This window comes from Xiphophorus maculatus, chromosome 20 (genome assembly GCF_002775205.1).
Source record: "Xiphophorus maculatus strain JP 163 A chromosome 20, X_maculatus-5.0-male, whole genome shotgun sequence".
Taxonomy (NCBI): domain Eukaryota; kingdom Metazoa; phylum Chordata; class Actinopteri; order Cyprinodontiformes; family Poeciliidae; genus Xiphophorus; species Xiphophorus maculatus.
This window is the reverse complement of record NC_036462.1, coordinates 5,681,154-5,693,340: the sequence shown is the minus strand read 5'-3', so window position 1 is coordinate 5,693,340 and position 12,187 is coordinate 5,681,154. Positions and strand designations below refer to the sequence as shown.

Sequence of the window (12,187 nt, the reverse complement as noted above, 5' to 3'; positions counted from 1 at the left end):
GTCAGAACAGAATTGTCAGGTGATGATGAGGTGCAGTTACTACCTCATCCTGCGGGGGCAGAGCAGAATCTGGGCCTCCTAAGTTATCTGTGTGCTCCTGATTGAGCTGGACCTTCTGGTTCTGGTTCTGCAGGGAAAAGATGAGCGAGAACCCAAAGACGAGAGTTCAGACGAGCGTCTGAGGCGCCGAGCGTACGAGAGAGGCTGCCAGCGGCTGAAGAAGAGGATCGAAGGTGTGGCAGATGAGCGGTTCAGGAATATGCGGCTTCTGCAGGTCACTGACCTCTCCTCTGTTCTTCTTCAGTGGTGGAGGACCTGCAGGTCCAGATCCTCAGGCTGCTGCTCAACAACAAGGACAAAAATACGGTAGGTCAAATTTTTAATTGAAATTCATTGTTTCCATAGCAACAATGGAAAGTTGCTTCTAGAGTTAGTTTTTCTGATTTAGTTTTTTCAGTTTAGCTTCATGCTAAATTAACCGGATGTCCTATTAGATTAATTTTAAAGCAAAAATTTGAGGTTTGTAGCTGAGGCGGTTTGAGGTTCAAGTGAATTGAGTCATGTTTACGTTGAGTCGTGTTGAGGTTGAGGCACGCTAAGGGTGAGGCACTTGATTGAGGTTGAGCCATGTCGAGGTTGAGTCATGCTGAGGTTCAGGCATGTTGAGGTTGAGCCATGTCGAGGTTGAGTCATGCTGAGGTTGAGTCATGCTGAGGTTGAGTCATGTAGAGGTTGAGGCAGCTCTCTGATGAAACTTCTTCGTCCATCTCTTCCAGGGAGAAGCTTCTCGTTACATTTTCCTCAACAAGTTCAGGAAGTTCCTGCAGGAGAACGCCAGCAACCGAGGGGTAAGGCCATCACTGTGGCTTCACTCAGTCCAGGTTTTATTGTTCGTCTATCTGGATCAGAGTCCAAGTGGCTCAGCAGCGCCCCCTGCTGAAGCACCTGGAGACAAACCTCAAGTTTCTGCTTCTGTTTGAGATTTTAGAGCTCCAGATGCATTTAACCACCATGATGATGATGACTCTTATGCCTGTTGTCCTTCACACTCTGTGTGTGTGTGTGTGTGTGTGTCCGTGCGTGTGTGTGTGTGAGCAGCATCCCACAGCTCTGTGTCCTCCAGAATACATGGTGTGTTTCCTGCACCGCCTCATCACCGCCGTGCGGAGCAGCTGGGACGAAGGCAGCAGGAAGAGTCCCAGCAGCCTCAGCAGCGAAGGTACAATGCATCATCATCATCATCATCATCACTGAGTTATGAAGGTGACTTCAGGAACAGCAGAGCGTCTGCTGCTTCATCAAAACCAACTCTGACAACAACTAGAACAGCTGGACGCAGTCAGAACCGCTGATGAGCTGACGTCTCCTAACAAGCTTCCTGTCCCTTTCTCGTTGTCTCCTAACAAGCTTCCTGTCCCTTTCTCGTTGTCTCCTAACGAGCTTCCTGTCCTTCCCTCGTTGTCTCTGTCTCCAGACGCCTATGTTCCTCCTCAGCTCTTCTACAACGGGAAGGTGGATTACTTTGACCTGCAGAGACTGGGAGGACTCCTGTCCCACCTGAAGAAGACTCTTAAAGGTGAGGAGTTTCGTCTCCGAGTCCTCTGCGGTCACCATGGTTACAGTCATGACCCATCCCCCGGTCTCACTGCTACTTGTCTTCCAGACGACCTCGCCACTAAGGCCAACATTGTCATCGACCCTGCGGAGATCCAGGCCGCGTCGATGGACGACCTGGACGAAGACGAGGAGAGCGGAGCCACTCAGGTTTGTTATGATCCAAACCATCCTGGAACCAACAGAACCCAACAGAACCGAACAGGCTACTTCAGATTCGACTGGGCGATAAACCGATTTTATCCATTAGTTGAATTTTTGGTTTTTGAAGGTTTCAGTTTAGTTTAATCTTGATTTTTTTCCGCCAGTGGCCTCCTTGGGTTTGCATAGATCAGTGATGTCATCACTACCAGGACGGCCATCTTGTTTCACAAACTGATTTTATTTAGGTCGACTCTGGCGGCGTATCAGAGCCAGGATACGATTTTTAATATTTTAATTCTGAGGATTAAAATATCTCACAGCAGTGCGAGAATAAAAGCTTTATTCCCAGAATAATGTTGTAATATTAGGAAAATGAAGTAATGATTTTATGAGATCTCGAACATGAGAGTAAAACATAAAATGAGGAATGTGAAGCACCTTGTGAAGTTATATTTTGCTATCAGTTTCACATTTGAACACATGCAGAGTTTCCCCCAGAAAACCTGCTGAGCCCGGCGGTCGGGGCGCCGAGGCGTCCGCCGTGTTTTTGTATTAAAAGATGTTAAAGTGGCAGAAAAAGTAAAAATATTACTGGGTAATTATATGTTACTGGAAAACATCATCAGTGAAATGCTATTGAAACCCAATATTTGTTGTTTGATTTGTTAAAAACAACAAATCAAAAAATACAATTAAAATGAATATCAATGATTTTCACTTCTGTTTAACCCAAATGAAGTCAGCGGCTCCATCAGGCCCTCAGGGGCCGTAAATAATCATATTTTAACACAGATACATAAATGTAACATTTATTTATTCAGATGATCAATGCTGCTGAATTTTATTTAATTGTTTCAGCATAAATTAAAATATTTTAAATTATTTAACATTTAAATGTAAGATGTTAAGGAGCTGACAAGTTTACTTTGTAAAAGTTCAAAGAATAATTTTCGTAGTTAGATTGGTTTGTTACCATAGCAACAGTCTGATACTGTGAGTTTAATCTTTGAGCTTGAACTGTTTGTTCACAAACACAAATTAATAAACTGTAATTATAACTGATTGTTTTTATGTTGGCCAGTTAAACTACTCCTCTCTCCCAGATTAAATCCAACACAGAAGCTGTTAGAGGTGCTGATGTTTTTAGCAGCAAGAGGGTCAGATTCTGCTCCAGGCCTCATGCAGCCTTGGACCGGCCCTGCAGGATGAGCTAAATCTGCTGCACTGAGCAGAGATGAGCAACAAACTGAGATTTAATTAAATCCTGCTAATGTGGCTTTAGCAGCTCTAACATTTCTGTCTGTTGAGTTTTTAATAAGAGACACAGAAACTATTCTGGCTGCTCAAGTTTGTTGCTCGAGTTTTTCTGATCTCCGCATTAACTCTGGCTGACTAAGTGGACAAAACATTTGATACGGTTTGATGCACCGTGCAATCAGAAAAATAATACTAAAAATAATAATAAAATAATATAAACCAGCGTGAAGCTCCTCACCGGCTGAACCTGCATGATGAGGTCAGCGCTGGTTCGTTAACCGCTAACGCTCCGACCAACCGGGACCACAGACATGAACAGCGCCACACGCTGGGCAGCGAGTTGAGATGGAAACGCTGCATATAATTCTTTGTTCACAATTATAAATCATTCTCACTGCTCGCTCAGTCTGCACCTCTGAAAGCGACTACAGTTTATTCCTGCAGTTCTCATAACATTTCTCGTTAAAACTTTTTTCTCAAATTTTTAAAATGTTCTGGTAAAATTGCGTCTTTATTCTGCTATTAGGATCATATTCTCACAATGTAGAGAAAGTTCTTGTAGCCTCATGCTAATACTAATAGATTGAAATAAAAAACATTATTTAAAATATTTTCTTTACTTTTTTAGAAAAGAAAGCAAGAAAAAAATTATTTTAATCATTAATGGAACTGCCATGTAAAAAATGATAGATTTTAGTTCAGATCTATCAGATCTACCAGGAAGAGAATCCGATAAAACGCCTGGTCTCCTCCCGTCCTGTCAGAGGCCTTTCGGAGCAGCGGCGATGGGCGGTGCGCTGGCCCGACCCAGCTGGTTGAGTTCTCCCACTCTGGGCCGGGCCAACCGGTTCCTGAGCACGGCGGCCGTCAGCCTGATGACGCCGCGGCGGCCGCTGTCCCAGCCGGAGAAGGTGAAGGTTCGGACGCTGGCGGTGGAGCAGCGCACCGAGGAAGACAGTGAGTAGTTCCTCCACAGCATCCGGCTGAACTGCCACAGGCTCCCGCTTCCTGCTTCCTGTCTCCTCTCTGCCACGCAGTCGAGGGTAGCCACGGAAACGACGGCCTGTTGCTGGGGCGACCGCAGGAGGAGCCCGACCAGCCAATCACAGACAAGTCTCTGCTGGAGATCATCGACGGCATCGTGATGATGTACAACCTGAGCGTCCATCAGCAGCTGGGGAAGGTCAGTCTGGTCCCGCGTCTTATCGATGCAGCGGCCATATTGGTGAGGGTCCCGCCTCTCTGCCTGAGGACTGTGCAAAAACACAAATATTTTAGTCTTGTTTCTACTGAAAATTCCTCAGTTCACTTTAAATAAAACAAAACAAACTTACAAATAACATTTTGGTATCCATATTAATGAAACTAGTTTAATGATTAATAATTACTAGTTGTGCTTATTTTTTTCAATTTCCCATGAGAGAAATAATCTGCCAGTGGAACGAGTAATTTTTCATCAAAATTAAGTTTTAAAACAAGCTTCTATATTTTCTGAGGTAGTTAGTTTTGTCTTATTTCAAGTATATTTGGAGTAGAAACTAGAATAAAATACTTTAGTTAGATTTTGTGATTTTTGCAGCTTATCGGTGCTTGAAATCCTTGAAAAAGTTCAAACTTCATTGAGGAGTTGTCAAGGTTTGGAAAGTGCTTGATTTCTGCTGTGGGAAAAGCGAAAGAACCCTGGACGCCTCAATGCAGCGGCCATATTGGTGAGGGCTCCTGGTCCCTCACCAATATGGGGGTGAGGGACCCCCAATATGGGGGTTTCTTTTTGTGTAGACAGACCCAGAGAGGTTCTAACTGGGTCACAGTAGAAAAGTGATGTTCGATCGGTCCATCAGAACCCGCAGGACCATCAGAACCTGCAGGTCCAGAGCGGGGAGGTTCGGTAAACTCGGTTCTGTCCCCTGCAGATGGTGGTGGTGGCAGACGAGGTCCATGAGTACGCTGTGGCTCTGAAGGACACCGAGGAGAAGATCGATCGCTGCCCCGCCAGAGTGAGTCCAGAACCGTTTCTGATCCCGTTCAGTTCCTGAGCTGACCCGCTTGGGTTGTGGACTCCAGAGAAACCGGACTCTCATCCTGTGAAGCCCGGTTCTGCTGGTTCCGGTTCTGCAGTGACTCTGGGTTGTGTGTTTCAGCGCGCAGACATCCTGGACGAGCTGCAGAAAAGCCAGAAGGTTTTTGCAGAGAAGCTGAACCATCTGAGCCGCCGGCTGGCCTGGATCAACGCCACCATCTACTCCAAGGTGACCCATCTAGTCTGGACCTCCCAGTTCTGGTCGGTGTGCGGCTCTAACACCCCGTGTGTGTGTTCAGGAAAAGATGCTGGACGTCTACTGGCTGCTGTGCGTCTGCATCCGGACCATCGAGCACGCCGACAACACGGCGTCGCTGTTCGCCTTCACGCCGGAGTTCTACCTCAACGTGGCCATGAACGCCTACAGCGCCCTGAAGAACTACTTCAGCCCCGCCAACAGCATGGACGAGCTGCCAGGTACCGACCCGACCGGTCCGGACCGGTTCTGATGGAAACCCATCCGTCACCAGACAGTTCTCGACAGAACAGTAAAATATAGCTGAAGCATCATCACACCTGGGCTGAGATGATGATGATGATGATGATGATGATGATGATGATGAAGAACCACAGCTCATGCCTTCACTACACCACTGGTTCCAGACCAGTTTAGTCTCCAGAACCAGTCCTTCTGTCAGGCTCTGTCTTGTCGTTGGTTCTGATCTTTGGATCTGGTTCTGCTGCCTAGCGGAACCAGCCTGGAGTTCTGGTCCGGTCAGGTTGATTAGTGCTGATGTCACTGTGACTCAGAATGACTCCGCCCACAACGTCACCTGATTGACTCAGTCAGTCAATCAGGTGACAGCAGAGTCATTGACCTCTGACCTCTGCTCCATTAACAGGAGGAAGTGTCAGAGTGAGGCACAGCCTGCTGCTTCAGCTGCTGTGTGTGTGTGTATGTCTGTCTGTCTGTGTGTGTGTGTGTGTGTCTGTATGTCGGGGTGTGTGTCTGTCGGGGTGTGTGTGTGTGTGTGTCTGTCTGTCTGTCTGTGTGTGTGTGTGTGTGTCTGTCAGGGTGTGTGTGTCTGTATGTCTGTATGTCTGTATGTTGGGGTGTGTGTGTGTGTCGGTGTGTGTGTGTGTGTGTGTGTGTGTGTGTGTGTGTGTGTGTGTCTGCCTGTGTGTGTGTATGTGTCTCACATGAATGAACATTTTTCTTTCAGGTTACGAGGAAACGCTGACTCAGCTCGCCGCCATCCTCGCCAAGCACTTTGCGGACCCACGCATCGTTGGGACAGGTAACGGGAAGATACGCGGTTGAGTGTTACTACAAAATAAAAGCTCTTTGAAATGAATATCAGCTGAAATGATGTCATAGATCGGCTGTTATTGAACGTTTTGATGATTGTCACTGAACTCCTCAGTGTAGAACAGCGCCCCCTGCTGTGTGAACAGAACACTGGTTCTGTTCAAAAAGCCGCTCTATAAATCTATAATTAATTAAATCAGTTCTTAATCATTAATTAAGGAAACTTTTATTTTGAAGGCTATTTATTCTTAAAGTTCATTAAGAGAAAAGATGACACAATAACAGAGAATTTGATCTAAAATCATATGATGTCACTGAAAATTCAAAGAGTTCAGTTTCTCTCTCTTGAGGTTTGGTTTTCTGTGTAGCGTTCGGATTGACCTTCAGGTTCTGCAGGGTTCGGTTTGTTCCGGGTCAGCTGTTGTATGACCAGAAACAAAGACATTATCAGCAGCAGGATGGTTTATGGTCTCAGGACGCGGTCCATCCTCCAATCAGGGTGTTTAAAGCGTCTGCAGAGTGAGAGGTCTGGGAGTGATGCCAGGGAGAGTGCGGGAATTCAATTCAGTTTTATTTATGTAGCTCCAATTCATAACAAATGGCGTCTCAAGGCACTTTACAAAAGAAATCTGAGAATGGAGTCGAGGACGGAGTGATAAAGGCGCCAATGAGAGTCTTGAAGTTGCGTGATGAGAGTCTGCACACAGGGGGCGCTGCAGGGAGTTGGTAACTTGTGAAGGAGACTATAAGTTCACTTACTCGTCTCTGTTCTCTCAGATATCAAAGATTCCCTGATGCAGGCGCTGGCCAGCTACGTCTGTTACCCACAATCCCTCAGGGCGGTGGAGAGGATCCCAGAGGAGCAGTGAGTCTTAATTTCTTTTCTAATCTAAACCAGAACCAGAACCCGCTGACAGAAACAAACTCTGAAGTAAAACTGATATTTTGTTTTCTACACAAAATTGCTAGTTTAATTTTAAGAAAGAAAACAAGCAATGAGACATGCAGGTGTTTTAGTGATGTCATCCTGCTCCTCTCAGCTGAGATCTTCAGGTGTGCTTCACCTGTTCTGATGCAGATGATGGTTTCTGGTTTCAGGCGAGTGGCCATGATGAGGAACCTTCTGGCTCCGTATGAGCAGAGACCCTGGGCTCAGACCAACTGGATCCTGGTCAGACTCTGGAGGGTGAGCACACACACACACACACACACACACACACACACACACACCCACACACCCACACACCCACACACACACACACACACACACACACACACACACACACACACACACACACACACACACACACACACACAGACACACACACACGCAGAGACACAGACACACACACACACACACACACACACACACACACAGACACACACACACAGACACACACAGAGACACACACACAGAGCTGTGCTTCATGTCAGTTAGTTTTGTCTTATTTCAAGTGTACTAAAATAAAACTTTTTTTTGCAGTTTCTCTGATTTCTGTTTGCGATGCATTCAATGACCAGCCAAAAACGTATAGAGCAGAAATGAAGCCAAAACTGTACAAAGATAAAAACATTTAACATGAACAGAAAAATCCTTCGTTGTCTATAAATCTGTTCTACCCAGAACTCGACTGGTGGCAGTTTCATCTTCACCAAAGACAGAAAGAAATACATTTCATATTAATCACCTTTTTCATCCAATTATTAATCATTTAATCAATAAACTAATCACCAGATCAGCCCGCCACTGAATTGATGCTCAGTCCAAGCAGAAAGGCCTGAATTTTTCACATTTTTTATCTTTTAGTGTATTTATAATATTTTTATAAAAATGCTTAAGGGATTAAATTGGAAAAATCTGCAAAATCAGATTAATCGATCACCAAAATGATCCTTGAACCATGGACAGTAACTGAAGTCAGGCAGCAGAGTAGAAGGAGGAAATTCTGCCACCTGCAGGCGGGAGGTGGCATCACGTCAGCTCAGTGTTGGTGAGCATTTCTACAGAAGATCTGTGTGAATGGCCAGCGCCTGCATCAGGGAATCTTGATGTTGTGTGAATTTGTGCTGCTCCTCTTCCTCGCTAACAGCCACTCTTCCTCCTGTGTGTCAGGGCTGCGGGTTCGGCTACAGGTACACCCGCCTGCCTCACCTGCTGAAGACCAAACCCGAGGACGCCAACCTGCCCAGCCTGCAGAGTAGGTCCTGGTGTCAGTGTGTCCCTGTTCTGCTCTCTGCTGGTCTGAATGGAGCAGAACCGGGTCTGTGGGCGGAAACCGGGCCGAACCGGACCGATCCTGCTTTAGCATCAGAGCCCTTTGTCTGAATCTGAGACGCAGTAGCAACTGTGAATTAATGATGAGAGGAAGTTTTGCCAGATAACCATCAGAGAAAAAGCTGCAGTCGCTCCATCCCGACCGTTTGACGCTTCGCTGAAACGGATCCAGTTTCCAGAAATAACTCCGGTCGTCTCAGCAGGGTTATTTTTACTACTGTGTGTGTGTGTGTGTGTGTGTGTGTGTGTGTGTGTGTGTGTGTGTGTGTGTGTGTGTGTGTGTGTGTGTGTGTGTGTGTGTGTGTGTGTGTGGGTGTGGGTGGGTGGGTGGGTGTGTGTTGGAGTTTATTTCTGGAAACAGAAACACAAACATCAGCTTCCTCCATCAGAACTTTTGTTCTCACATATTAAATAAATGGGTTCTGGTTCTGGTTCTGTTCGTCCTACAGAACCATCACAAATCTTCATGAGTCTGTTGTAACGATAAAGTGATAAAAACTTTATCACCTTTTTTATTTGTGATTTCATGACTGATGGCTCAACAGAAACTTTCCCATTTCTAATTAGTTCTGCAACTAACCATTATTCTGGTAATCGATTATTCTGATGATTAATCTGAAAATTAAATTGGCACAATCTGCAGTTTTTTATATTTAACTGGTTAAAAAGCCCCAGAAAAATGCAAATAAACAAATAATTTAATTCCTTTTTTAAAGAAAAAGGAAACACTCTCTTTCCTAAAAGTCAGTAAAATCACTCCTTTAGTGAAAGTTGATTATTGATCGTAAAGGATAATAAAATCCTTTTAAAGGACCTTTTGCAGTCTATTCGATCAATCGATTACTAAACTAATTCATGATTATTTCAATAATCAATGTGAATAATTTTTTGCAATGCGCTTTTTTAGGACACCAGTCACATAAATGTCATTTGCATCACTAAGATGTTCACAATAACTTCACTTAATCATGTTTTAACATTTATTTTTACTGATTCATCTTTTTAAACATCAGCTGGAATTTGACAACAAATCAAAATGTCATAAGAAATTTATCACGATTACCCCAACATCACAGACTGTCCAGGAACTTCAAACCTTCAGCCATGTTTCTGTTTGGACCCGGTTCTGTTCGGTTTTGACCCGGTTCTGTTCTGTTTGAATGAATTGTCTCTTGTTTTGCTGCATGCTCTCTGATCTCCATCTGTTTGCTTCTCTGCATGCCTGTCAGGAGATCTGTCGATTGCTAGTTTCCAGAGTAAGTTCTCTTGGCATGTGGGGGTGTGTGTGTGTGTCGGGGTGTGTGTTGTGGTGCTGTGTGTGTGTGGGCGTGTGTGTATGTGTTGTGGTACTGTGTGTGTGTGCGCTGTCCATCATGTTTGGTGCATGCGCTGCATTATCTGCAGCAGGGTTTCTCTTCAGCGGTTCAGACAGAGGATGAAGCAGCAGCCTGAACCCGGAGAGCCTCAGCATAAAGACGAGGAGGGTTCTGAAGGTTCTGGTCGGATCTGGAGTTAAGCCCGTCACATTTAAGCAATTAATCGCGTCATAAATTTAAACGATCTCAATATTTATTTCCTTTCTGATAATTGCTATTTTTTTGCAGCGAATCATAATCCGTTTTTTTGGATCAGGCATCTCAACTTGAGCCAAAAAGGAATAAAGAACCATTTAATGTTTTTAAATAGAAATGTAATAATTAATGGCAGTTTGAACATTTTTCCAGTGTTTTTGTTTGTTTCTCATTAGATTGGAAACTTTCTACTTTTTAGAGGAAAATTGTTTTTCAAAACAAAAATTTTGAGTTTGATGGCAAGAGCTCACAGTGTACCGACATTAAGTTTATATGAGTAAACTTTAGAGGAAATAAAAAATTGTTTGTGTAGCATTTTCCACAAGTATCAACTTTCAATAGAAGAAAACGTATCCATCCACTTTACAGTAAAAAACTTTATTTTAAAGTCTGTAAACAGAAATAAAATGACGGATCTTTTGTTGACGTGTCAAAAGATCAAAATATTATGTAAGATTTGCGGCTCTAAAGTTTTATTTAGCTGGACTGAATTCATAAGGACTGTTCCAGTTATAAAGGTTGCAGAAATAATGTTTTGGATTTTTAAAATATCTTCCAGTTTTAACTCTCTGCTAAATTAAAGTTTATTGATCTTTCAGATGAACTTCCATTATTATCACATTTTTATCTTTATATTACTTGAAAATGGTCTCAAAACAACAACATTATCATTTTTTGCGATAATTTCGTCCAGAAATTATTTTTTGTTGTGACGGCTGTAGTCTTACTAAGATCCAGACTGACCAGAACCAGAACCAGAACCTGCAGGTTTATTGCAGATGAGCTGCCTGCTGCTTTACAATGATGAGGAGGGAGGTCTTCCTCAGGAGCGATCGCAGCTCGTTCCAGGTCCAGTAGAACAGGGACCGCTCTGACTGCGTCTCCTGTCCCGGTTCTGGTCCAGAGCCGTGCCCGTCGTTGCTGCTGCAGAGACACATGGCGGAGCTGCTGAGCATGGACAAAGACATGGCCGCCTCCTTCCTCAACAGCGTCCTGAACCAGCTCAACTGGGCCTTCTCCGAGTTCATCGGCATGATCCAGGAGGTGAGACCGACCAGAACCAGAGCCGGGTCCACAACAGAGCACAGGGTTCAGCAGAAACTGCATGGGATTGGAGATTCTGGTCTCTCTATGGTCACAGTTTGAGGGGAGGAGAAGTGGGTCCAGGAACCAGCCCTGAGGTTCTCCACCACCTGAGGCCATGCTGCTTGATTCTTCCTGGTTTCCTGTTTTTGGCTTTTTGTCTCATTTGAATGTTTCAGAACATTAAAACAAGCTAAATATTTGTTTTAATGTAAACACAAGATTCAGCTTTTAAAGGGGCGGGTTTTTATCTTCCCATCATGTTTCAACGTTTTTCTCAGATCAGAAACGAACCTGCAGTGTTGCTTTGATTCTTTCATGTTTGAGGAATCCTTTAATCTCCATGGCAACCTTTCAGCTGCAAAACTCCTGGGTGGACCTAGCCCCGCCTTCGAGGTGCAGCTCCACCCCCACTCAGCTCATTCAGACTAGCCAACAGCAATTAGCAAACAGTTGGTGGAACTGCTGAGCTCCTGATAGGAGCTGCTGCTCAGAGCAACGCTGGTAAAAAGGTTAAAGGGTTAATAGAGGAGCCATGTTGGGACGACTTCCTGGAGGCAGAGCTTCAGAGAGAGCAGGAGTTTTTAAAGAGACAGAGATCCAATTTCAAGGCTTTAAATTACAAAATAATATTTTTTTAAGTCATATTTGATATACACAGCATTTGTTTAACAACTGAAGGTTACAGAGTTACTAATTGGTCTATAAAATGGCTACATGTGTTTGGAAAACACGATACTGGCCCTTTAAATGAGGTTTAGAGGCTCCAGGTTCAGTTTCCAGCTGCACAGCAACCCGAAAATACAACCAGAGCTACTACAGGGTGGTTTAGATCAGGGGTGTCCAAAATGAGGCTGGGGGGCCACTGAGGGCCCTGGAAATAATTTTGTTCGGCCCTGACCGTAAGTGGCAAA

General features: G+C 44.5%; 1 protein-coding gene across 7 annotated transcripts in view; it reads left to right on the top strand.

The window, feature by feature from the left end:
- The window catches only part of rnf123 (ring finger protein 123), a 45,100-nt gene that overhangs the window by 12,156 nt on the left and 20,757 nt on the right, over nucleotides 1–12,187 (top strand). For all 7 annotated transcript variants that reach the window (XM_023325489.1, XM_023325484.1, XM_023325486.1 and 4 more), the window contains 16 exons: nucleotides 134–233; nucleotides 305–366; nucleotides 777–848; nucleotides 1,099–1,219; nucleotides 1,475–1,576; nucleotides 1,664–1,764; nucleotides 3,780–3,972; nucleotides 4,053–4,198; nucleotides 4,929–5,012; nucleotides 5,157–5,264; nucleotides 5,335–5,512; nucleotides 6,259–6,333; nucleotides 7,122–7,209; nucleotides 7,443–7,530; nucleotides 8,458–8,542; nucleotides 11,095–11,234. In XM_023325489.1, coding sequence (XP_023181257.1) covers nucleotides 134–233; nucleotides 305–366; nucleotides 777–848; nucleotides 1,099–1,219; nucleotides 1,475–1,576; nucleotides 1,664–1,764; nucleotides 3,780–3,972; nucleotides 4,053–4,198; nucleotides 4,929–5,012; nucleotides 5,157–5,264; nucleotides 5,335–5,512; nucleotides 6,259–6,333; nucleotides 7,122–7,209; nucleotides 7,443–7,530; nucleotides 8,458–8,542; nucleotides 11,095–11,234 — 1,743 coding nt within the window. The remainder of the gene's footprint in view (nucleotides 1–133; nucleotides 234–304; nucleotides 367–776; nucleotides 849–1,098; nucleotides 1,220–1,474; nucleotides 1,577–1,663; nucleotides 1,765–3,779; nucleotides 3,973–4,052; nucleotides 4,199–4,928; nucleotides 5,013–5,156; nucleotides 5,265–5,334; nucleotides 5,513–6,258; nucleotides 6,334–7,121; nucleotides 7,210–7,442; nucleotides 7,531–8,457; nucleotides 8,543–11,094; nucleotides 11,235–12,187) is intronic.